Source organism: Nilaparvata lugens, chromosome 4 (genome assembly GCF_014356525.2).
Source record: "Nilaparvata lugens isolate BPH chromosome 4, ASM1435652v1, whole genome shotgun sequence".
NCBI classification, from domain to species: Eukaryota; Metazoa; Arthropoda; class Insecta; order Hemiptera; family Delphacidae; genus Nilaparvata; species Nilaparvata lugens.
Genome location: NC_052507.1, coordinates 27,810,371 through 27,837,770, shown reverse-complemented (window position 1 = coordinate 27,837,770; position 27,400 = coordinate 27,810,371). Strand labels below are relative to the sequence as shown.

The 27,400-nt window shown below is 34.6% G+C and overlaps 1 protein-coding gene across 2 annotated transcripts in view; it reads left to right on the top strand.

Moving 5' to 3' along the window:
* LOC111048897 (nephrin) overlaps positions 1-26,904 on the top strand; it is a 205,634-nt gene extending 178,730 nt beyond the window's left edge. For both annotated transcript variants that reach the window (XM_039427269.1, XM_039427270.1), the window contains exons 5-16: positions 1,095-1,298; positions 14,085-14,239; positions 14,940-15,084; positions 15,769-15,899; positions 17,450-17,609; positions 18,984-19,274; positions 21,802-22,155; positions 22,694-22,927; positions 23,923-24,056; positions 25,285-25,441; positions 26,075-26,161; positions 26,642-26,904. In XM_039427269.1, coding sequence (XP_039283203.1) covers positions 1,095-1,298; positions 14,085-14,239; positions 14,940-15,084; positions 15,769-15,899; positions 17,450-17,609; positions 18,984-19,274; positions 21,802-22,155; positions 22,694-22,927; positions 23,923-24,056; positions 25,285-25,380 — 1,904 coding nt within the window. In that variant the 3' untranslated portion in view covers positions 25,381-25,441; positions 26,075-26,161; positions 26,642-26,904. The remainder of the gene's footprint in view (positions 1-1,094; positions 1,299-14,084; positions 14,240-14,939; positions 15,085-15,768; positions 15,900-17,449; positions 17,610-18,983; positions 19,275-21,801; positions 22,156-22,693; positions 22,928-23,922; positions 24,057-25,284; positions 25,442-26,074; positions 26,162-26,641) is intronic.
* The last annotated feature ends 496 nt before the right edge of the window (positions 26,905-27,400 follow it).

Sequence of the window (27,400 nt, the reverse complement as noted above, 5' to 3'; positions counted from 1 at the left end):
AACTATTACAGAATTTCGATTTTGCTTCGATGTTAGACTTGAAGCTAGTATTCACTGTGAGCAACTCAACTTATGATATGAACAGATTGCATCGCCTGAGGCCAGTCTGTACAGTCATTGAAAAAAGATAGCATAAGAAGTTATGGCATAGATCCATTATATGTTCCAAATTTCAAGCAGATTTTCTGTTAAATCTAGACTAGTTACACGTGTTTAGTGTACATCTACAGTAAGGTACTCGTTATAATGGCAGTGGAGAAAGATACGAGAATAACGTCGCCGATCCTCTGTCTTGTCAATGCCTTCTAGAGACGGTATAGCTAGAGATCTATTGATTTAATATTAACTGTTCATTCTCGTATATATATATATATATATATATATAATATATATATATATATAATATATATATATATATATATATTAAGCAAGAAATTACAATTTTCTATAATTTTATAATAAATTTTCATAATTTAGAAATATTCTGTCAATTAATTATTAATTCTAAATTGTTAAAAGACGATCTGGCAACAGAGTGAAGTGAGGAAGAGATAGCGCTATCCGCTTTGTTGAATGATAGACAAGGATAGCAATACCATTGCTATTAAACACTGCCATTATAACGTGGACCTGACTAGAGTTCAGTTTATAGCTCATCATGATATTATATCTTCGTGTGCTGTCTTTTCTCTATGGTACAGTGTTCTTATGTCAAAAATTGGAAACTGGACAAAACATTCATATACATATTCATATACGAAATATACACATACAAAACATACATATTCATATACGAAATATACACATACAAAACATACATATTCATATACGAAATATACACATACAAAACATACATATTCATATACGAAATATACACATAAAAAACATACATATTCATAAACTATTACAGAATTTCGATTTTGCTTCGATGTTAGACTTGAAGCTAGTATTCACTGTGAGCAACTCAACTTATGATATGAACAGATTGCATCGCCTGAGGCCAGTCTGTACAGTCATAGAGAAAAGATGGGATGAAAATATATTAGACTTGTTCTGGGATAGTTTCCTGACGCGTTTCCGTGGTGTTTGCACAGGTCGTCCGCCGCCGCGGGTGAGCTGGTACCGTGACGGGGTGATGGTGGACGACACGGACGAGACACTGTCGGAACGACGTGTGAAGAACGTGTTAATCATCGAGCGAGTGGAGCGACGTCACCTCGGTTCGCTGCTCACGTGTAAGGCCTCCAACACAGACACCATCGAACCACTCTCCACCACGGTCACCATCGATCTGCATTGTAAGTTCTTTCTTATCAATATTGTATTACCATCCCAAAGAAATGCATGTTCCTTTTCTTCATTATTCACTGATGCAGTAATTCATAAAAACAATATCCGGAAATACGTTCATAACATGGGATGGAAGGAATTCAACGGAAATTCTATTCATTTATCAATTATATTAGGTACTACATTGTGGATACACAACATGAGGGAGGGCCTTCCGCCTAAAACTGTCCCTTTTTCAATGATTTACACTATAGAGACCAAATCGAAATGTAGATTTTGTCAAGATCACTTTCCAAAAGAGAAATTCAAACATTAAAGATCACACACATAAACACATTTTGAATTTAATGATTATTGTAATAGATCATTGAGTTCATAATTAATTCAAAATGTTTTACTGTAATAGAATTCTTTATGTGGTATTAGTATTATATTTCAATGTTTGTTAACACAACCATTTGAAAATGGTTTTCATTTGGATAATGTGTTAAGAGAGCAATTATGGTATATTCTTGTGCTCTCATATGTATCACAAAATAAATAAATAATACGGTAAGTCGCGAACAACAACCACCACAAACTTTGAGTTACTAATCAGCCACAAACATGATTTATTATTACTGAACACGATCAATTCCCAGTAAACATAATAAACTGATGCCATGAATTTAATAAATATTTTAAAAACTATTCTTGAAGTAGAATTCAATAATTAATCTTGAGTGAATTCAAATAGAAGTACTTTTATATGAATTACTTTAATATGAAGGCATATTCCGTGAACAAAATTTTTGAATCAAAACGTAGTGAAATGAAAAATATGGGCTGATAATTCTTGTTACTGTTGAATTTATGTACTGGTGTATATAATCATAGCTTCTATTTATAAGCTCAACTTGCGGGGCTTGGCAAACCAACAATGTTATTGGATTCCTCAACAGAGGCAATACAAGGATATTAGCCGCAAAATCCTAGATGACAATGAATAGGGTACAGCGAACAAACGTTACTGAGGCAAACCTACATTTCAATTTGAACTCCAATCATTGTAGAACAAGAAACACTGTTAATGAGACTATTAAAGAGGCATTCCGAAGCCACTCACGTACTGCTGTGCAGTGAGCACTGCGCCCAGCCAAGGCAATACCGACAAAGAAGCACGCCCGCTCCAAGACCCGAAATTCAATTTGAAGATGGTATCGCTGGTGAAATATGAAACAGTAATCAGCGCTTCAGTCCCTTTCATGTTTATCAAGATAATCCCTGGATTCAGGTCGCAAATTAATCTATTACTCGATATTCTTCAAAGAGGATTAGATTGGATCTGCTCCATACATCACAGCAACGTTGCCTAATCCCTTCGAAAATTCCAAGAACTGGAGTTCACTCAACTGTAGTTCAATCAAGAGCCGTGCTACAATGATGACGGGTGAGCACGAATCATGTTACTGCGAATTGTATTTTCCTGGTTATTTGTATGACTGTGTCCTAAGAGATTGCGATATCTTCTAATCTATTGTGTGGTCACAAAGTACATGTATATTTCAAGATTCTAAGATATATTTAAATATGAAATTGGATTCTCATGATCAGTTCAAATGTGAAAAAATTTATATTCATGAATTAACCAGTATTATAATTCAATTTCATGTTTGATTATTTCCCTTGATTGTATTATTTTATTCCAGCCAATAGTTCCAAGTCCTAGCAAAATACTTTTAAAAATGTGTAATATTGATACAATATCCTGATATGGTTCTCGCATTAGTTTGCTAGTTCGTATACACCTCAATTGTGAAATTGTTCGAGTGAAATTACTATAGTGTCACTTTTTGTGTAGTTGAGAAGTTGATATTGTGGTAATTATTCATATTGAATGAAAAAGACTAAGAAATTGTCAAAAAACCACTGATTTATTGATAATTAGAAAGACCGGTTTCGGTTATTACACCATTGTCAATCTCTGATAAACCGTTTATCAGAGATTGACAATGGTGTAATAACCGAAACCGGTCTTTCTAATTATCAATAAATCAGTGGTTTTTTGACAATTTCTTAGTCTTTTTCATTCAATATTACTATAGTGTCTTTTGAGAACCTAAATTCTCAGACAACTATAATTAAGTTTGGAAATCATGCGAGACCCCGATGGTGGAGGGGTTAGTGAAATTTCTAGTACTATTCCAGTGGTGAGGAATCCGAAATAAAAATCATTTGACGATTGATTGCCTCTATATTAAATATTTAAATTCAAACAACACTTCACAATAAATACTTTCTTCAATTAAAGATTATCTTTGTCTTTAAGAGACCAAATTTAATTATTTTTACGTCTTTAAGAGACCAAAATTTAAGGGACACATTGAATTCTGGTGGGGAAAGATCAAGTACTCATCTTGTAGTTGTCGTCGCGATGTCCAGAGTCCCTGGCAGAGATGGATGAAGGGTGAAGACGATTAGTCGTCCTCCAGGAATGTTCAGGCGTCGCGGCGACAGATCCAAAAGGGAGTTAGTCTTGTTCTCTCCTCATCAGCGTTCAATGACGTACGATTCCATCCATGGTTGGAAGAAGTCGCCGGCCCTTTTACAATGGAAATTCTCAGCCCGATACAGAAACCTGATGACAAATTTACAACAGAATTAGAAACATAATAATTACCAATATCTAATAGGATTGTATTCAATTGATGATCTAGGTAGATCATCAAATAAATACAATTCACCGCTTCCTATGAGGAAATAAATAATATTATTAACATACATAAATCGAACACTTCCACTTCAAAATTGATCAATTATATTCAATGACAATAATAAAAATACTCACCCAAAAGGGGTATTGGAGATCCAAAGTATAGAGGGAAACAATCGTCATCCTAATTCATCCCATTATTATATTCTATAAGGGGGACTTTACTTCTAAATTACAATTACATTAAATGTCCGATTTACTTGGACAATCAATCTCCTGGAGAGAATGAGAATGTACCCCCAAACGAAAACATTACTGGAAATTGAAAGAAAATCTCAAGAAACAGTTAACACTATGACAGCTGGGATTAGAATGATCGCTCTCCTAGTTTTCAGAGGCTTCCAGACTGATCAGTTTTGCCATCATCATTTAAAATATTTACCCGATCGCCTGTGAATTTCTCTTCTCCCACTCTCTTTCTCCTCAGTAAATAAGGAAGGTGATACGTTCAAGCAAGAAGGAAACTAGGAGAGAAAAGTTATTTCCCTTTTGCAAGTTTAGAACTATGCGATTGATTCAGCATACTTCTGGCATCTAAATCTGTCGTGAGAATAGATAATTCCAAGTGGGATCGTGGGAATCAAGGACTTTAATAAGATTCTGATTATAATTATAATGATTTTAGAAATGCTGGCTAAGTTGCCAATGAACAAGAATAAATTTACTATCTTCATGGGAACTGAAAACTACTAACTTAACATAGAATAAATTCCATTTAATAACTCAAAATTTTGGTACATTACTCTACGGTTGAATGAAAGTAAACTTATTTATTATTATCCATTCGATTCACGAATAATTATCACAATCAAATCAATTATGAGAGACCAACGTTTACAAAAAATGAAAATAGGAGTAAGATATAGAAGCATTCATAGTAATGTAAATAATGAACAACAAAATGTTGTTATTTTTCAGGAATTACAATAACAAGTCTTCTGCTTATGTCACAGGTTTTCATTGGTTACGTTGCTCGTCCATCAAAATACAGCCAGTAATCACTGCTTCTCTCTTCTTGAAAATACTCGGGTCTCGAACAATCAATTTTAATTTCCGTTTTCTGTCTGCTTTCGTTCTCTACTTGAAAAATTTGATTAATATACTGTCAGGATACAAAGCCTATGCCAGCATATTTTCTAAAATTAATGTATAATTGAGGCATAAATCAAATGTACTCACGTCAATTATGTAAAACTCATTTAATTATAGTTTTATTAAATTCTTATAGTATTATTTCGTATAATTTACCAATTTATTGTCAGAGTCATTCGTCAACTGCCTACCAATGTTTGTTTACTACCTTATTTTCAATAATTAGGTTAGAGTGAATTGCGCCAAAATTGATGACAAGCCTTATCTGTCAGCTGTTGATACCGCCGGCTACTGTGCTACTGTGATATCTCTATATTGTCTGTTTTCATTTCAAAACTAACTCAAGCTTGTTCATTTCTGCAACCCCTGTTTATTTTCTGTTTATCTGCTTTAATTTTATAGTCTTCCCGTTTAACGTAATTTTTTGTCATTTTCTGTGTTTTTCGAACCTCTGTGTCTAATTTAAATATTAAAACCGCGTGGAAAAATTCCCATTGGTGGACTTTTTCTTATTAGGCACAGGATTGGTTCTTGCCCAAATCACGTGGTTCTTCTTCTCAGAAGAAGACCAGGTGATTTCCGCTTTTTGGGAAGAAGAGACACTTGCCTTCTGAGAATCGAATTATCAGGACCCGTTTAATTTGTCCTATTAAAATTAATGTTTAAATGGTTTCTCTTCTTGTTAAATGTACTATATCCAGTGTGTTAAATGTGTAGCTCCTCTGTAGTCTTGTGCTCTTAAATTAATTTGGAAGGCAAGTTCAATTTGTATAAGCTTATTCCTGAGGAAGAATTGTGAAACTAAATCCTGAGTGTCGCCATTCCACGCCAGATCTTCAAGTGAAATAAAATTATTAAGTGAATTGGGGCCCCACGATCGAGTTGGTGAGCGAAAAATACTTATTCTATCCAATCAGTGAATTGAGAAAGCTACAATTTTCTATCAATTAATTATTGTGAAAGAGTGCAGGACTATATCCTCCTATAATACCGTGTAACCCCTATTAAAATCCTAATTGCACTATATGCCAAGAACATTCATATTATTATCTCATATCAAGAACATTTATTACCAAATTTTGAAAACTCTATTATTCCAATTTGTCAATTATTTAATTAATTATTATTATCCATTCGATTCACGAATAATTATCACAATCAAATCAATTATGAGAGACCAACGTTTACAAAAAATGAAAATAGGAGTAAGATATAGAAGCATTCATAGTAATGTAAATAATGAACAACAAAATGTTGTTATTTTTCAGTAATTACAATAACAAGTCTTCTGCTTATGTCACAGGTTTTCATTGGTTACGTTGCTCGTCCATCAAAATACAGCCAGTAATCACTGCTTCTCTTTTCTTGAAAATACTCGGGTCTCGAACAATCAATTTTAATTTCCGTTTTCTGTCTGCTTTCGTTCTCTACTTGAAAAATTTGATTAATATACCTACCCACATTTTGATTACAGTTTGGAAGGTTCCTCTGAATCTGTGTCATTCACGCCTCCGTGAACATTTTCATGACTGTCATCTTCATGTCATTTCAAAATGAGTTCTTTAAACTTGGAACTTTACAGGAGTGCTTTGTACTTTGTATTTTAATGGTAAAATTTGACGAAAAACTCTGAATATCCATGAAAATTTCATTTGAGAGATTTTATTAATTCAATCTTGAATGGACGAATCCTAGCAAATATACTGCATATATCAAAGGAAATAATGACATTTATTATTGATGAGAGCTTTGATTAAAAATTATCATTTGATAGAGGTCCTCCATCAACTCACTAAACTATCAATACAAGAATGTGAAACCCAAAAAATATTGATTATTTGGAAAATTCAATTACAACTTTATCAGAATTCATGAAACTAAACGAGGTATGATTGTAATAATTTACCATCTTTCAAATCTGCCTCACGATTATCAACTATAAGTGTGAATTCCCTTGAAAATACAGAACAATACTGCATAGGAAAATATATTGATAATCCATTAAAACGATGAAAGTAAGGTAATTCAATAATTTCTAAACTTCTAAAATTTGATTTGCAACTTACAATCTGTTTGAAACAAAAAAGAAACTCTATTGTAAGGTTTATTTTATCCTCCAGTCTCAGTAGAGTTGTAGACCTCTACGGAAGTGAGTGGAGTCGAGATTCACATTTTCATCATATCCTAGCAAACATTTTTTTCACTTGAAACAGTCAACCAGTCGTTGAATGAAAGCAGGCTACATAAAATGAGTACATTATAAGCTGCATAAAATGCACACAACTTTATCTGCTTCCGTTGTGCTTCTGGGATGGAGTCTCATAGGACCCGATTCAGCAATTCTCTTCTGTATCCTACTAAGAGCCAGTTTACTTCACGGTTATGCGTTGTATTTCAACCTTTTGCTTCAATACTATGAAGTGGAGGTCGATAGTCAGTGCATAAACTTTTGGTTCAGGTCAAGATATTTGGCAGAATTCCAACTGCAAATCCCTCAAAGCTTCAGAGCTTATGTAGGCGGCGAATCGCTATTATTGTATTGCTTGTTTCAGCTTTCCAGAAGAGGATGCTAAATGAACTCTCTCGAGAGAAGAGGTTGGAATGGACTGAAATTTTCAGATAGTTTTGCCTCATTTCTCTGGAACAAATCATTGTGCACTCAACTACCGTTCAGAAAATTAGAACGCCGGTTCTCCACAAATAATTTGATGAAAAACAGAATAATCCCAAGAATTCAACAGTTTTCTCAACTCAGCCGATCAGTTCTAAACTCATTTTTGGACTTATAAAACTGCATCTCAAGCCTGTATCAGTAAATTGACATGACATCTATCAAATTGAAGATATTATATATTATATTTTTCAATTATTGATGGATTTACAGTTTAAAAAGTTGCATGTGAATTAGATTTTCAATCCCATAATCTGTAAGATGTTCCACTTATTCACCAGTGAATTATATCTCCGGGTCTAAGGTCTAATCAATATTATATTTCGGGAAACAGAGCCTGGTTTCAAGTTCAGAAACACAAATAATTTGTATCTTCACTCTTGAAGAATCCTGTTAAACTCTTCACATAAATCTAGGTAAGGTAACTGTGTAGGCAAGAGCTAGGATAGCCTATTGGGCTATTCAGTGGGAACTCTTGTAGCTACCTATCAATCAATATTCATTACAACCTGTGAGGGTATACTTTGATAGTTGTTATGTAATTATTCTGCATGACAAAGTTATAAATTAATAAGAAACTGAAATCCATTGAAATTCAAAATCAATCAATATTTCTTGGGTTGAATTTTTTTCTCCCTCTAACAGGAAGATTCCATTAGAAAGAAACTAAAATCCATTGGAATTCTAAATTGATCACTATTTTGGGCGATAAATTTGAAATAAATTTATAATTCTAATGATATTATTATCTTCTTAAGTATGCCGATTCTTATCTATTCTATAAGGATTAGAGTTTGATTATTATTAATCGCAATAACATTTTATAAATTGGATAAGAAGCACTCTAGCAGCTTCGCTCCCCGTATTTTTCATTGTTGTGGCTGTTGTGTATGGTGGGAGGGGGGGCGTCTGTACATGCTGTTCAGTCCGCTCCACTTTCTGGAAATGATGATGATTAATTGTACGGCGGTGTCTAAACTCTTCGTGACCCATGTCTTGAGACTTTTCCGTCTGCCATTATTTTTCTGAGTCTTCTCCAGTCCGTTCTCTCACCAGTTGCTTCAAGAGAGCAATCTATTCTATTTTCCTCCTACGAATCGCCTTCTGTGTGTGGCTTGGCATCTGGATCTTCTCTTCCTTTCATAAGGCATCAGCAGTTTTCCATTGTAGATGATTTCCACTTTAATTCGTGGCTTGTCTGTGGAAAATGAGGTAGAGTAGAAAAAATTACACCAATCTCAACCGAAAATGGGAATTTCAGGTCTCCGTGATATGAAAAGTAAAAAGTATATTGTGGTTAGTCATCGGCTTTGATAGTTGATTAAGCTTTAATTAGATAAAATTACTTCAATCATATTACCAATTAAAGATGAAGTTTGATGATGATGTGTATGATAATGACAGAGGATAAAATAGTGTGTTGCTTTATTTTGTATCTATATAGTGTCTTGTATCTATGAAAGAGGAATTAACAAATAAAACTCCATGTTTGGAAAAACATATCCAAGAAAATCCTTTCAATTCACATTCAACCGTAATATGTTGACTTTGACGTCTGTACTTCATGAATTAGTTAAACTGGAATAATTCATTAATGAAAAAATGTTTATAAACTTATTAGACATTGATTGAACACTCCTTCTACTGATGTATGTACGATATTGATATTGACTATATTAAATCAATATTATAATCTACACTACAATAATTGTGTGTTGTCACCCGCAACTGGAGAATATTATTGAGTGAATTCATTCTCTAGTGATAGTAGCTTCAGTGGCAACTCGATTTCTATTAATATACCACATTATATTGGATATGCATTTGAGAGGGTGTGCACCTCCAGCGTTATCATTGCTGGGTATCCAAGGAATGTGCTGAATGTTACACCTTGTCACGTGACATAGCAGCATCACCAAGGTACCAAGACAGACCTGTGAATATCTAGGTATATTTCTCATGTCATACAAGAGGTAACACAGTTTAACAAAATTGGCTGATTAAGTCCTTGATCTACATAATACTAAGTAATTAATCTTGTATAGTGTACTATTGTTTCAAAACTGATACCTTACCTGATACATTCTTGCTTTAAGCTTACACTGAATCAATACAATAATGGGTCTATATTTTGAAATCTGGTCTTTTGAGGAAATGATTACATGATTCACGAATTAATTCTCTTAAGCTACTAAATAGTTATTTGTGCAACTAGTGCGCAAAGTGACAATTTGCTGCACCGAAAGAAACGTTTATGCCCGAGCCGTAGGCGAGGGTGGAATGGCTTCTTGAGTGCAGCAGAGGAACTTTGCTCACGTATTTCACATTAAATTTTTCCTACAGTTGCCATTTAATATTAAAAGTGGGTAATTATGGATAAAATGATGGCTGAAATCCATCAAATGTTTGTGTGTGTGTGTGTGATGCTGTTATTAATAACAACCTTAATTCATTCAAAATTAATAATCCAATAAATTGAAATTAAAAATTCTCAGCCAAAGTTATCATTTTTATTCATTCAAGAATCAGAAAAAATACAGATAAAACAGAAAATTCGCATTCAAAATACACGCCAACAGCTTGTTGGGATGGCTGAACCGACAAGTGCGCGACCTAGCGGGAAGAATCGTACCTAACTTCGTTTCATCCAGCTAAGAACAGTATTCAGATATTTAGACTTAAGGTTAACTAAAATTACCGAAAAATACTATAAGTAAACTAAAAAAAATTTATAAAATAACATAGACAACAGAAAATATTTTATTGTAGTATATTCTAATGTTATTTTATTAATTTTAATGACATGGATTTCGAACAGTAATTATTTAACCTGAAAATTCAAATTTCATAATGTGTGTTTGCTACATTTCTCATTGCTTGGAGTTGAAATAATTATTACTGTCAATAGAAAATAAACATTATTTATTATTAAATGATGAGAAGTTATTATTTAATTATTATTTAGATAAACATTATTCTTGTTTTGGATTCCTAGATTGGGATTTTATCATAAATGTAGGGTAGCCATTGAAATGATTCTTATCTAAATCTAACCACAGTCATTGTTACCAACTTAATTTTTGTTTTCGTGCACTAATCCTCCATATAACCCACCAACTATTTTGTGTTGCCATGTTGCAAATCTGGAGTGCAGAAAAAATTTTTCCCGCACTAGAGCGGAAAAGTGATTCTTTGCGTTCTGTAATCAGTGCAGGAATGGCCACTTCTCAAGGTAACTGTAGGAAAAGAATATTTTATATGGCTTATACATAACGTATATTCTATAAATTGGTGTTTCTAGTTGAAAAGAACATTGTTATCACTGTAAGGAGGCTACACTGCTTCAATAGTGAGTCATCATCAACATAACCATTTTGTCTACTCTCAGTTGGCTATTACCACTTAGAGATGATATTAAATGTGGGAAGGTGACTTTTTTATGGATAATAGCAGAATATTTGGAGAGACATCGAATGCCCCATTAAAGGTGTTTCCACGTCCCATTTAGATGGTGAAAATGGGGAAGCAGGGAGTTAAGATATTAATACAGCATCCTTAGTGTGGAATCTCGTGACCCTCCTTATACATAGCATGACCAAGATGACCACACCTTTAGATGACAACAATATTCTCAGTAGCTGGAGTAAAATAATCCTACAAGAATATCCAGTATTCCTTGAAATGACAAAACATTTTGAATTATAGTCAATTTTCATATAGATAAATTTTACCATGCTTATCAGGATTCAATCAAGTGTGGTTATAGGGTTGGATGGTACTGATTACATAGATTAGACTGTGATAGACACATAGCCTATAATTATTATAGCTGTAAGAAAAAAGCAACAACATAGAGATGAATAATATTCATTCTTTGATAACAGGTTCCCATTCTAAAAAAGAATTTAGGTGTGAGTTTTTCATGACAACCTACCTGTAACTGTATGTAATAATGTTATCCTATTCTGCATAAAATTGTTGATAATTGCTTTAAGCAAATGGATTATTATCGCATGCATTTGCTGGTGAAATCTCAATGATAAAGTTCATTACTCCAATCTCATTCGAAATTCATTTTAAGAGAATATAACATTCAGCCTAAAAGAATGTTTTGACAATAATTGCGTTGTTATTGATACTACTCATTGAGTCTACCAATGAGTCGATTTTCCCATACAATGAATTGGACATGAAGCATCCATAAGATCAGTCAAGATAATTTTTGATAAAACATTTAAGTAAGGATCGGCAAGATAATAATTCTCATAATAGTTTTATTAAGTTTTATTTATTCAATGAAGAGAGTTTTCATGAAAAAATATCGAAAGGAAAACAAAGCAGGACCACAAAATCTAACATGATATAAGAAAGAGCGGAATTCTGGATCAAGTTTAGGAGAGATCTCCGTCTCAAATTGATTTCAAGAAGGAATTCGACTTTTGGAGCCTTAGTTTCAGCTCAACTCTAAACTTCGACCATGACTGCTCCTTTAATAATTTCGGAGAATTCTCCTTGTGGTAAACTTCCGAACTAAGAAGGCCATGTCGAACTGGCTGGCGGCTGGCAGAGGGTTAGCTGGCATGATTATGAATGTTGTTGACATTGCCGGAGTTGTGATAGGATGCCAGGCCTGCCGGAGTGTCCTGTGATACCGTTGACGACGAAGGGAGAGGACCCTTCCCTGCAAGGGAGAAGGGACAAGTTCCCTGGCGATCTGCACTTGGTGTGCGTGCGGGAATCTCTAATAATATTATCTCAACGAGGTCTCAGCGTGGAGCCGCCATAAATTTTCTCGCATTTTCCAAGGGGATGCGTTGAAAACGCCAATAATTCGTCCACCTTCATCAGCTCTCTGGTGAGGATTCTCATTAAATTCAGCCAGGCTCTGTTGGGTGAGTTCGGCTTCAAATTAATGCCGCACTTAATGGCTGCAATGATAAGATTGTTTTTCCACCCGAGACTGAATTCTAATGAGGTGACATCGGACAAAGTTTGTGAAGGACGCAAGCCCTGCTCGGTCATATCTTATTGCTCTCTATGAATGGTCTCTGTGTTGATGGTGGTCGGCGATTAGGCCCACAAACAAAGAGCTAACAATCGTCACCTTTTGTGGCCACAACAATGGAAATTCAAGTCTGACTGTATTTTCGGCTTTTGTCTCACCTCTTCTTCATTTGTCCTTGAAGTTATATCGAAAGTTCTGTAATTACAATATTACAAGTCATGTTTGGGTAAAAATGAATTTCAATGAATATGTGTCTGAATCGTAAAAGATTGTTCGTATCAGGCCTGATTACAATGTAAGGGTGATTGTCGCTGATCCATATTTCACACGTCTAATCAGGCGTTACAGTGCGCTAAATTAATATCAACCCATCACACAAGGCGGGATGAATTGATAATTACATTAGTTACTGCTTGTGTAGCCCAAGGGAATCCACAGCTATGATTCTATTGCATGGTGCAAATTAGATCTATATCAATGCAGTTGATGTTTTAACCTTGTTTCGCAGATAATTTAATAATGTTTTCGTAATTAATCAATCAATTCTTCGGTAATGAAAATCATTTTGATGTAGTAGATTTACCCTACACTAATAATTTTCATAGGGAAACCTTGTAACTTTTTTTCCTTTAACTGAGGTCGACTATCTTCAGACTCTAATATGTAAGAGTCACATTAATTTTGCCTTAACTATGGTTCCATATCAGTAATAATCGATAAAAATATTTACCCTTGTGGCTCATGTCGATTTTACCATCAGATGCAGGATTTTTTATTGCGGATCATGCCCATATAAACTTTTTGCTTGTACGTGGATAAAGAAAAGTGAAATGGTGATTTTATGAGATGAGTTAACATCCAAAATATTTTGTTGCACATTACAGCATGAACTTTGTTTAAGTTTACGGATATTTCAATTCTGTTTCATATAGTTAATCCTTAACTGAAAAGGATGATGAATATTGATCCTCATGACATACTAGAATAATATTGCTATTGATTTGAAAACTCACGCTATGCTTGTGAAAATGGTAATATATCGCAGTTCTTGAGGATCTTGAGTTCTAATCTCTCCAGCTCTCACAATAAATTGTTCCAAACAATATTCTTCAGTATATGACCATGAGATCATAATTTCTATAATTCTCTGTTGTATTACTTCCATATTATTTCTGTTGTGAATGGAAAGTTGATGCTTGCGTAGTAGCCTACCGTAACAATTGTCTCGTGAAGTGAGTGAATCATATAGCGGCCATATCTATGTTGTTTTACAGTGCGGCCATTAGAAGTGAGCATCCTGGCTGAGAAGGGCCCACTAAGTGCGGGACACGAATATGAAATTCCCTGTCAAACATTTGGATCGCGACCAACTCCCGTCGTAACGTGGTGGAAAGCTGGAAGGAAAATTCAATCCAACATAAGGGAGTCTGTGAGTAGAATAAATTCTCAACATGGAATGCAAAATTCACGGAATGCTCTGCAATGCAATTCGCATGCTTGTTTCCAGTATATTAGTTCCAGGAACACGAATGTGCTTCTTCTGGAATTACCATAGATGATCGCAATCCTTCAAATCGCATAAATTATGCAGATTTTTGATATTAAGAAATGTGAATTTCTCGGAAATAAGTGAAGAAATTATAAGGATTTCAACTGTTGTGAAGTTATAAAACTGTGAAGTTATTCCTAATACTTTCGTATCAACTTGAAGGTAGCGAAAGGTGGCTCTATTTACTGGTATTCAAAAATTGTTAAAACATAAAATAAGTCAAAGTTTGAACTTTAGTAACCCACCTACTTCAAACTATCATAGAATTCTGATCCATCATGATAATTATATTTGCAATTCTCAAATACAATTCATCGAACAATTCAATATTTTGCTGAATACTTATCTTGTCTGTATAACTTTCAATAACGAGGCATTTAATTTAATATGTAAGTAAGAAATATAAAATAATGTCCGAATTCAACATTATAATAACAATACTGATGAAAGATTACAGTCAATATTGAGTCTGGAGAATTTCAAGCTAAATTGATTAATATAATGATACTCAAATTCAATATTATGTGATTTCGTGAACAATGGAATTGATTCTGTAAGCAGGTATGACTTGTTTCCTTAGGTAAGCTCGGATGGAAACGTAACAATAAGTATGCTAATTTACGTACCAAAAATAGAAGATTCCGGACAAGTGATATCGTGCCGAGTGATGAACTCTCATTTCCCAGCTCAGGTCATGGAGGACTCTCTCACCTTGAACATTCATTGTAAGCAAAATAATTAATTAACCTGTCAATATCCTTCTAGTGTTGCATACTGTATTCGATAAGTAATTCAAATTTTAAATTTGAATAATTATAATCAAAACAGTTGAGAAAAAACAAAATACGTTTCAGTACAATCAGTTCCTTGAAGATTTAAAATTAGTTGAGGGTTGTAATTCAACCACAATAATAATAATATTCAGACCCCGAACCCAGCAATGAGTGTAATGTACTTTGTTAATACTTAATAATATCAAGTTGTAGTTGTTAACTCGAAGAATGTACTTTCTTTATTATCAACTTATTTGAATAGGCTTGTAAGTAAAAGAAATCTTTATGTTGTGGATTGATGTGCTTGTAATCTAGATCGTAGTAGTATTCATATCTATTCTTAAAACTTAGAGTATTCATTTCAATCATTTCAAAATATGGGGCTACATTTTTATTTCACATTTTTATATTTTTCTTTGTTATTTCATATTGTTTCATATTATTCGTTTGTAAATAAAATGTATTGACTGATAATAGAAAAAATAATTTTAAACACCAATAAAGCATTCACGTGATAGGTAATAGATTCCAAGAAACTACTTTTGATATAAATTAATGGTAATGATAATATTATAGGAAGTAGAAGCCTTACTGGAACGAGAGAGGAAATTAAATAAAACTTTACTACATTTGCAGATGCACCAGTGGTAAGTCTGGAATTGGGAAGTAGCTTAAACGCCACTACAATAAAAGAGGGAATGGATGTTTACTTTGACTGTTCAGTTCAAGCATATCCTTGGATTCGTCGGCTGTCCTGGCTCCACAATGTTAGTACAGTATTTTTTATTCATAAAATTTGTATGTGTGTAATCAAGTATTTTATTTAATAAATCATCCATTGTATATTTTTTAATCAACAGTTTCATCTGAATCCAACAATTTGACTGTTATCAAGAAAACTCGTATCCAAATCACACTAAAAGAGGTCACTAAAGGTGTTATAGTGGAAAATGTACTTGATTCAGTTTCACATCTAATGGGAGAACGTAGAAATCACCCTCATACATTTCCATACTAAGAATCCCATAATGAGTGATAAGTCCATACTGATTGAAGAATGTTTCTAATGAGACATTTTAATTCCATCAGTTTCAACTCCTTACATTTCAGTTCCATTACTTCTCGGTGGAGGGACTCTTGGAAGTAATGAACATATCATTTTTGAGGAACTTACCATCGAGATCTATACTTGAAGAAATCAGCCTACGTAGAAAAAGACTGCGAACAAAGGGTTATCCACATCCTAGAACTTTTTGAGAGAACTTCATCAAGAGTTCAATTTCGCGAATAAAAAATCAATAGATATTAAAGCTACCGTAAATAATTTTTCTGAATGCACTTCATTTATCTTCGAAGATGCATTACACCGAGCGATTGTTCTACATTTGAAAAAGTTAATTTTTTGCTTTTGGAAAATACTACGTTAGTACCGGTAGCTCGAAATTTGAGACCCAGTTTTCGCAACGCAAAAGTTTAAATTGCTGTAGTTTTTGCGTTCTGTCCAACACAGCCTTTCATCAATGTGGGCTGTGGGCGTTTCTCGCTACTGAAGCCAGAAACGAAAATGAACGGTTATGTGCTACTGTACTATTGCAGAAATCCTCACCAGGAATAATGTCGACGATAATTTCAATTCAAACGTTCAAATTACCTCTCTCAGATTCTCGTACGAAATCAGTTGCTGCTTCATCATTATAAATTACGATTTCTTTGTCCTGCAGAACGCAAGAATTCATTCCACCATCATTTTCCACGTCTTTGCAGACGGAAATACTCGTATTATACTGTATCTATCACACTGCCATATCATAGATTTATATCGAATGGATGGATTTGTTTTGTATTCCCTTATCATTATTATTATTATGCTAGTCGTCAGGAATAAGAGAACTTAAACAGAAAATACTTATAAAATGAACTGTGAGCTTTAACTTACTCTAAAATTCTCAAACAATTTGAAAGTTCTGCAATCTTGGAAAAAATTAATTTCGTTTATTGAGTTCAAAACTAAGGCTAATTGACATAATAGCATAGATATATTTTTAATTACCTGTGTCCAATTCTGGATGAAAAAGCTATAGCAACAACTTCATCATCGTGGGCAAGCATATCAATAAAATTATTTTATTTTGTTAATCTTGAGTAGGTTTTCCAGCCATTAATCAACTATTATCAAAACAATAATTGATAATCATTAAAGTAATATAAATTCAAAATCACTTTTTATATCAAAAGTCAAAACAAATAACATGATGATTGGCAGAAGTTTTTACAGTGATACTGCTAATGCTGATTTCGATAATCCCCACTCTTTCAGAATGAAGACGTGGAAAATAATGCAAGTTTGGGTCGCATTATCACTAATCAAACATTGGTATTACAAGCGGTAACACGAAAGGCAGCAGGACGTTACTCTTGTAAAGCATCCAACTCTGAAGGAGAGACTGAGAGTAAACCATTCAATCTTGACATTAAATGTGAGTACAACTATTATTGCAATATCATCCGAAGATGAGAGTTCACTTCTGCACGGTTGTTAAATAAACTTAATGGCGGGATTCTGACAGTGTTCTCAAAATCTTGCTTCGTTCTCCTCTACTCTTTAGAATCTTCATGGAGAAAATAGTATGGGTAGTAACTATTACAAAGTTTTCATGCATCATTACAATTTGAGAGCATTCTGTTATCATAAATAACAAGTGATGACGTGCTTGATATTGAAGCCTGTCAAATTCAAGTACTCGAGCTATTATCACTTGGGTGATATTGATTGTTTTACGGCCAGTGACACTTTGAAGCTGTTTTCAATTGCTGCTCAGTTGAGAGGCTTTTCGGAGAAGAGATGTGATGTCAAGATGCATGTCAAATTTCTCTCCTGTTTGCATTGTCTGTGTTTTCTATTCCAGTGACAAGGGTGGCAGATGCAGTTTTCACAATATCCTATACAATCTTGGAGAATTCTTCATACATACTACCTCTTGAATGTAATGTCATAAACGAACCAGACATTTGACCTGATTGTTTTAATACTTTTGATTCTGTTTAGTAGCTCTGAAAATCATTATTATAGAGTTTCATATCCTGCAGATATTTGATTACATGATGTCAAAGTCTCCTTACTATGAACTTTTATCACGTTCGAATAATGCTCTCATTCTAGAAACTTACTTATTAGGCCTACTCGTGACCTCTTTACTAACTCTCGTATTCTGGAATGATTGATTAATTTTGACAATAATTTTAATGTCCTCCTGAGTGATTCACTTCAATAGAGGATCGGATATAAAAATATTCTAAATATTGAGCTCCTTATGAACTCCAAATTACAGCTGCTCTCATTTCAGCTTCCTGTCTTAGCTGGAGCACCTTTGATTAAAATACACTGCATTACAATAACAGTGAAATTCTAAGCTCGAATATATCATTTTAACAAGGCTTGTTTTCATTTAATTGCTCTTTTGTAGCTCTCAACGTTTTTATACCCGGTTTCACCAAACTTGGTCAAGACATTTGAACATAAAACAAACAGGGTACACTATACACGCGTGCCCTATCAAGTTATCGAACTATCGTTACTATCGTTACTATCGAATTACTATCAATAGTAACTATTATCATAGAAAACATATGTTCCAATGCACTCGTTGTAAACTGTCCCCTCTTTGACCATATTCGAAAGTCTTGTAAGAGCTTTGTGGAACCGGGCATTGGATCGTAGTGTTTAATCCATTGGTTATTGCTACATTACTTGCTACAACTTGCTACATTGCTACAGTAAGCAAGTTGTTAGTTGCCTTCACTAACATGAGAGGAGTAGTAACAGAGTGTGTTTGGTGCATTGACTATTGTAGACGAGCCGCAATGTAAGCCGAGCCAGCAGAAGGTGTATGGCGCAGCCAGGGGGGAAGAGATCTCCATAACTTGCGGTGTTGATGCAAATCCCCCCGCACTGTGGTTTCGCTGGATCTTTAACAACTCGGCTATAAGAACAAAAACCATAGAAAGTTTCGAGGCGGGAGGGGGGCGCAGTGTGGCTGCTTACAGACCCGTGCAGGAGTCTGACTACGGCACCCTGCTCTGTTGGGGCAGGAACACCCTCGGATCTCAGCCGGTGCCATGCGTATTTCACGTTGTGCCTGCAGGTAATCCCTTCATACAATTCACATTTGTCTCTATTTTATCGAAATAGAATCCCTTGCATGATTCAGATCCATTCTTTTATCTCTCTAATGATTTGCGTTATTTTGGAGTTGTTGTTTGGAATCTGTGAACACCCATTATCAACTATGATTATTGAAAGAAACAAAAAACAATATTCGTACCAAACACCATATTTATCTTGTATAGAGTGGACGTCGAATCCACATCTATTATAATCAATTTATGCTAATTTTGATTGAATTCCGATTGATTTATCAGAATCGTAGAATTCTATTCATGTTAAAAATACTCGTTGGATTTTGCAACTATTAACCTTCCGGTAGTCGGTTCCGGTATACAGTGTTTCCCTATGTTATGCACAGTGCGACTGATGCACTGTCGCCACTAAATGCCACCTAAACACTGAACCATTGCTCGGTTGATACTGCAACTCAGTGGAGTGATGGGGGGGGAAGTTTTGGAATGGATAGGTCACTCATTCACTGACACCACCCCATTCAATAGTTTCGTGCAGCAAAAAACTGACACTGTTGTACTTTTTACAACAGCGCAACTACCGGAAGGTTGAGGAATTTCCATGTATTAAAATTCATAGAACTCTTACTGCTCATACTGTAGTGAATGAATAATATCTACACACTTCGAATGGATGAAATGTACATCATTGATAATTTATTGATTCTTTCATTTTCCCCTATTTGGAAGAAGATATTTACCATAATGGAAAATGGGGAATTATTTCATTTAAATGCAATTATAGTTTCCTCCAACGTGAGCGTATCCAGTTCAGCTCCATTTAAATCATTATAATGTTTAATTCTTAGCCCATAAGATTAATAGAAGGAGAATGTTTGATGCAGTTCATATTTTTATACGCTTGTTATCATTTGTACGATGGTATTAAACTCTACATTTTCCGCCCAGTTTTTCTAATTACTTCTTTTAATCCGATCAAAGCGAATACGAACAATATGAACTGAGTAAAAATGGAAAGATTTCAGCACTGAAAACACTGTTGTAAAATTAGCTCGGTAATTAATTGTTTCTATCTCAATGCCGTATTTATATTTGGATTAACGAATTTCCGGTGTCCCGAATTGGGAGTCTGCTATGACACACCTTTGTTGTTCTGAATGAAACGTTGACATGTTAGCAGTGACCATGTAGCCCAACCAGTCACATTTCAACAGGAAGACAACAGTCGCACGCGGAAGTGTGCAATGCGTGCCAGCTAAATCCAGCTAAATTATTCTGTTACGCTTCGCTTACACTGATGTTCTGCGTACGTTCTGTTAGATGTGCAGGTGTATCCGCAAAAATATAGGGATTTGTGTGTTACGTTCCTTGTACATTGATGATTCTTATACGTCCAGTTTTGTAGAATCAGGAACCATGTGGAAGTACACAATTGCTCGGAATTTTATTACACTTCTTTTGTTTTTCATTCGAATTCATAATTATTCATGATTCAAAATATGTGATAAATTCTGATAGGCCTACATAAAAATTAATATCACAGATATTTGAAAGTATTCAGGGTTTTGTGGAGAGGATGAATCTGTTTTCACAGCCCAGTAAATCTGTCTTTCTTCCAATATTAGAGTTAATGCTGCTCATGAATGCTGAGCTATTTCGATAGCAATACAAATACAGTACTAGCATATATTAATATAATAATAGTTATGATACATTATAAGTAATATTTTTCACAAATATGAAGATAAACAATTCCAAATCCACATATCAATTAAAAACTGTACTATCTTTTCATATACTTCATAATGTTCATCTTGCCATTATTTCTTCATGATCCTCATATCACTCATCCCATTCTTACCCCCCACTGTTTCAATTCCATTTCTACTTCAAATACTTTCCACTTATGAATGTGAACGGGACAGATTCGTAGATTGGATTTAACATTGGTAGATGGAACGTATTTCAGAAAAGCTTAGCTAAGTGTGAAGAGACCTTCACCATAGAATAAAACAATCTTAGAAGTAGGATGTTGTCTTTGCCTTCACTGTTGGATGGCAGAATGCAGAGAATTTAATCAAATCACCTTATGTTTGAAATCGAAATTTAAATTTGATTTTCTTACCAAATACATTTTGCAAAAAGTGATTCCGGCTGTTCTGGTGTGATAAAAATAATAATTATTGATAAATTATAAAAATTCGTATTATTACGAGCCGATTACCTAATTTTCTTACAATGGATCTGTCTTTTCTTCCTCCTCAAATTCAAATTGATTTTCTATATGATTAATACTGGAAATATATTATATATAATTTATTCCTATTCCATTTACCGTATGTATCTTATACTTACTTATAGCCCAATATTTTTTATTGTAACACAGCTAATCTCAAGTACTGCTCCCACACACGGACGTAATAGTCTATGTGGGTTTTAATATTCATTCTATAATTGTTATTGTGTTGTTAAAATTGTATGATACGTGAATAAATAAATTGAAATTGAAAAATTGTTGGCTGTTCTATCCAGGCAAACCGGACGCTCCGCACAACTGTTCGGCGACAAACAAAAGCCAGACCTGGCTGCAGGTGCGCTGCTCCAAAGGCTTCGACGGCGGTCTGCCACAGGTGTTCTACATGGAGGTTACTCAGGCCACCACCTCCATCACCACCTCCACCTCCACCACCACCGTCGACTCCCCCATCCTGGTGGCCAACATGACGAGTCGCGGGTCGCCCACCTTCTCCATCCAGGATCTGGAGCCGGGCACCACCTACCTGATCACAGTCTACTCGGGCAATGGCAAGGGGCGCAGTGTCAAGGCCACCAGCATTCGAGTGGCTACTCTCGGGCACACGCTGCATCAGCACCACAGAACCAATGGTGAGGCAACCATATTATCATCTAACAACTATGCTAAAATTGCATTCGACGCATGCTTTGTATCAGTATCCACTTTTTGTATTTTAGAGATTAACATTGTATTCCATTGATAGTTGTACTCTGAGAATAAATCATTTGATGTCCTGTTTTTTTTTTCAATTTTTCGTAAAACAATAGATTCAATATATTTACAACAGTCTTTTATAACTTTCTATCGCGTCAATGACGCGTTCTCTCGAAAGACTACTCTTTCTGAACCGTCTTTGTTGAAACAGTATTTTCGAATTTCTGATTATTTGTCAGTCAAAATGGAAAGCGGGCAAAACCTGAGTTTGTGCAGCTTTGAATCAACTCACGGAAATATGATCTCAAAGCACCCCTCGACCTCCCCATTCTAATTTCCGCTCCGACCCCCAATTCTTTCAGGTATGATAACGAATGTTTACATAGCGGCCAGCTTATTAGCATTGTTTGTGCCTTGCAAGTTGTTCATTTACCTTTGACGTGGAGTTTCTCAGCTGGGTTTTAATGTTGGCAGAAAGTGAAACAGAACTGATCGATCCGGTGCTGTGGATAGCGGTGGCTGGCGGCATTCTCGCCGTCCTAATTCTGATTGTTCTGGTGCTGGTAATCCGCAGAAAGCGGCATCGCAGTCAGTTGACACAGGAACGCACCAGCGAACACGATCTGGCCAAATCCAGGACCGAACTGCTCACTGTGATCGGCCCCACAGAAGACGATCGCAACCCCGATGTGATACCCAGTGCAAACGGTAAGACAATCACTCTAATGTATGCTGAAGCATGCAGTTGGCATTAGCCTTGTTCTGAAGACCTGTCCTTGAATTTTTGAACAATATTGGACTCCAGCTAATATTTTGAATGTTGAGTTTGTTATCCTGCAACCAAATATTATTCGTGAACATTATTCTTGTATGGGTTTTGTTAATTGCGGAGAAAACCAAACACAGTTTCATAAAGATTTCCACAGACTGTATTGAAAATATCGTTATTCACGTGATTCTATTTCAAAATCGAACTTTCCACACACTATTATCTTTTCCAAACACTGCATGTCTGCTTATTCTGAACTGATCATTACTGATTATACAATGATTCAAACAATATCAAATGCACTACAGAAATTGTCAAAATTTTTATGTAATTTTTCGCTTTGGTAATTAGAATTAGAATTATGGTGATGCTAACAAGTTGTATATTCAATGGAAAAAGGTAATTTGAATTAGGTTTGGATGATGGTTTATCTTCATTGGAGTGTCTCATTTGAATTATGATACAGTCATTTTGAATGAAATATTCATTTTATACTACTCGCAGAACCATATCAGCTAAAACAATATAATAATGAATGATTCCAATAAAATATACTGTAGAATATAGGTACTATCAATGATAGTTATATGAACGCATGACTTGACACAGAATATTATTGATCCCTGAAGATTTTTTGGAGCATCTACACTTTAGAATCTTTCTAAGAGAATATTATTTTCAAAATGTTCACTTCTACAAATATCAGCAAAAAGTATCGGAGAATCATTTCGAAGTCATCATAAATACACTTTCTTGATGAAGGTAAATCGAAGAACATATTATAGAAACTATCCTGTTCTCATTTCGTGAAAATAAGAGAAACGAGAACATTGTTCCTTTCCAATTCTGGGGGAATGATGATATGTGGTGTGTAGTTTTGAAAAATAAGCCATAGCATAAAGTAGAAGTGCAGCAATCCTTCTTCTGTTTGCAGTTGTTGGATGCACAGTAAATGCACAATATCTACAAGATAAGTGGGAGGAGCAGATAGTTGTGAGGGAGCTGCAACCGCATTTACCCCCCGATAAGTTACATCGTATTTCAACGGAGGAATTGGCGAAGTCATTCGTGAGTATGAAATTTATTGCTACAAAAATATTATACAGACTACGTAATTTGTTCTGCAGTATGAAAAATATTCAGACAATACCATTTTTCGTGTTTCCTTAATATATTTCTATTATCTTGATATAGTGAGTGTGGGGGCCCAAAACGGGTGAATGAAGAAAACCTTCTATCCATTATCACTCTTGCTCGAAGAAACTAGTGAAAAACAAATTCATTTTTTGTATTTTCCCGTTGCATGGAGTTAATTAAGAGCAATCAACAATGTGGTTGTGTAATACTGGTCTCACTACAGTAAGAAATTTCCGTAATCACAACATTAGTAATGGTGAGATGGGGCTTCTGAATACTGTCGCTGATGAATAATATTATACAAGCTTAAATTTTCTCCCGGAACATTATTACTGTTCCACGAAGTCGTATTCAAATAATTTCACTTGAAAGATTGTGAATATTCATTTTCCTGTTGTTCCACGTATACTATAACGTGATAGTGATCATATTGGTAGGCTACTCTCCAGTACAAAAATGCCAAATCAGAAATCAAATATCAAACAATAAGGAAGTAGTTACATAATATGAATGAAAATCAGGAAAGAATGGCTTATCCCTATTGACTCAACATTTTTAATAGGAAAATGGGAATATCGAAACATTACGATATTCAATTTCAATACAATATTCCTCAATTTGTAATTGATTAGTAACTGTCAATTGAACACGAATGTTACAATGTGATATGTGACGTAATAATAATATTATATTATTAATATTGTATTGAAATTGATTATTGTAATGCTTCGATATTCCCATTTTTCTATCAAAAATATTGAGTCAATAAGGATAAGCCATTCTTTCCTGAACTTGAATTCCACACTCAATTCCATACGAAATACAATATTTTACAACGAAAGTAAGCCAACTGAAAATCCAATTATGGAACTTGATGTAGTGCGTATCATAGAATTTATTACATTTTAGTCAGGGTATTCTTCCATGTTCCTCTCTCCAGAGGTGAAACTTGAATAGTTAATTAATTTCTTCATAAGGAAGGATGAATATTCATGTTGTCTGAGATATTGGATTATGCGTTAATCCCAGGAGTTATAATAACATTATAATCATCGATAATTCGTCTTCATCCCACTTCATTATGAATCGTATGTGTTATGTATTAACATTACATTTATGTACAATAAATGTAAATTTATTCGATGAAATTGCATTGCAGAGCGGTAGCGCAAGAAGTTTACACGTTTGGCGCGGCGAATTGCGTAATGCCGAAACGCAGACTCAACACAATAGGCATAAAGAAAGCGCCGTTTAGCAGTTGTAAACACGTAGCAGCAACTTCAACTCTGTGATAATATAATAAACTTCCATTCATGGTAAGTACTTGCTCCAAACGGCTTCAGCCTGAGAACAATTTCATATTTTCTCCTCAAGCTCACTTTGTTCTTTGGTAACGGTACAATAACAAAAAATTGAAAATTTCTGCTTCAAACGCATATTATTCATTCTGCAGTAAAGGTCTAAGAACTGTATGCTTTTGCGTGTTCACTGTGTCATGCTGTCTGTGTGCTCATGTTGCAATGAATGTATTTCTCTATTATACAATCCTTATACTCCACTGCCTAGCTATCTGCAAGGATAGTACATCATTCTATTGGTTCGTGAAATCAAATCAAAGTTGACTGTTCTGGAGTCAGCCCATCCTATCGTTCCATCAGGTACTGGATGATTTATTCCTTTGAGCAGTGTAGAAACCCGCCAAAAACCTGTTGAAAAGTGATTATCACCACTTCCAGTAATCATTATTATCCAACAGTAAGATTTATATGAGACTACAGTGTGTGAGTGGCATGACGAATGTTAAGTTGAATTCGAATAAAAATATTATTGAACTTTGAAAAACTCTAAAAGCTTGAGATTTAAAAATCACGATAGCGTATTTGTGATGAGAGAGAAATATCTTCTGTTAGATGCAGAGTTTTAGTTAGACCAGAGCAAATTTGTTTCAGACGAATTGTTCAGATAAGAGGAATGGAGCTCAATTTACTGCCATATCTCACGTTACATTCGCTGATGTGCATTGATCCGAGACTCATGTAAGTATTGCATTGAAGACATCATAGGGTCCTCATGCGTTCATGCATTGATTGAATTAAGAAAATGTTAATAATTCTCTCAGACTTGAATTACAAACTTGCTATTCTGATATTTACGTAAGTTTTTATTACTTTCAATCCCAGAAGATACGCAGAGAATGAGATTTCCTATAAGTGGTGGAAAAGTATCCATGGAAAGTCAAATTTCAACTTTTACTCTGAATAATTAATAGTAATCTACTACTTCTGGAAGAAGTACTTACTCAGAAAACGGAGAAGTACCTATATACTAGCTTCAGATTAGGTACTCAATGGTTGTCAAAATTAGGTAATAAATGGTTTTTATCTATTAAACTCATGACTCCTTGGAACTAGGAATTATAAATGTTCATATTTTTTCATGTTTGATGTATAACAATGATGATGATATTATTATTCACCATTATAATTTTTTGTTTATCATTAATTGTTATGTTCCAGATATCCAGCATTTAACCTGATTGATGTAAAATAATGGACAACCCTCTCAAAATGTATGATGAATTGATATGGTTAATTGGATGTTTCTTGGAACGTAACCTTTGTTAAAAAGCATTATTAACTCATTCAGAAATGGCTACCAATGAACGACAAGTTTTTCATTCCTCAATATGAGTTATCAATGTGATCCATTTGAGATTTGTATTTTTATAACTGAATTCAGTTTTTATTATTGTAAAATAATCACAAAGAATATTAAAAAACTATCCTGAAAACTTTGACATTTTTCTCCCGTCCCTATGAACCTTGAAAAAAACAAAAATAAAAGAATTGTAACTTTTGAGAAGAAATCATTTATTTTAATACAGTGTCCAATGTATCATTGTCATTGGAATGAGTTTTCCAGGTTTACCGCAGTTCGTTTTGAATCAGTTCTTTTGACCCTCCCTCTTAGCACACTAAATTCAATCGATTCACTCAGTATACCGCCTACCTACAGTATTCACGTTTCAATATTCAGTCGGCACAATGCATTATTGAAATTCAGGAGCCATGAAAAATGCATTGGAATCGAATCTGTGCAGTGCTATAATAAACACATACGCCGAAAAACGAGAGTACTAAATTTTATTCAGCTGAGATATGTTGGACAACTTTGCAGTTGAATTGATGAAGCGACCGGCAAGGCGTGGAAAAGAGGATAATTCGTGGAGAGGCGAGCCGAGCCATCGCTCTTCATTTTTCGCTGTTTTCGCCGCG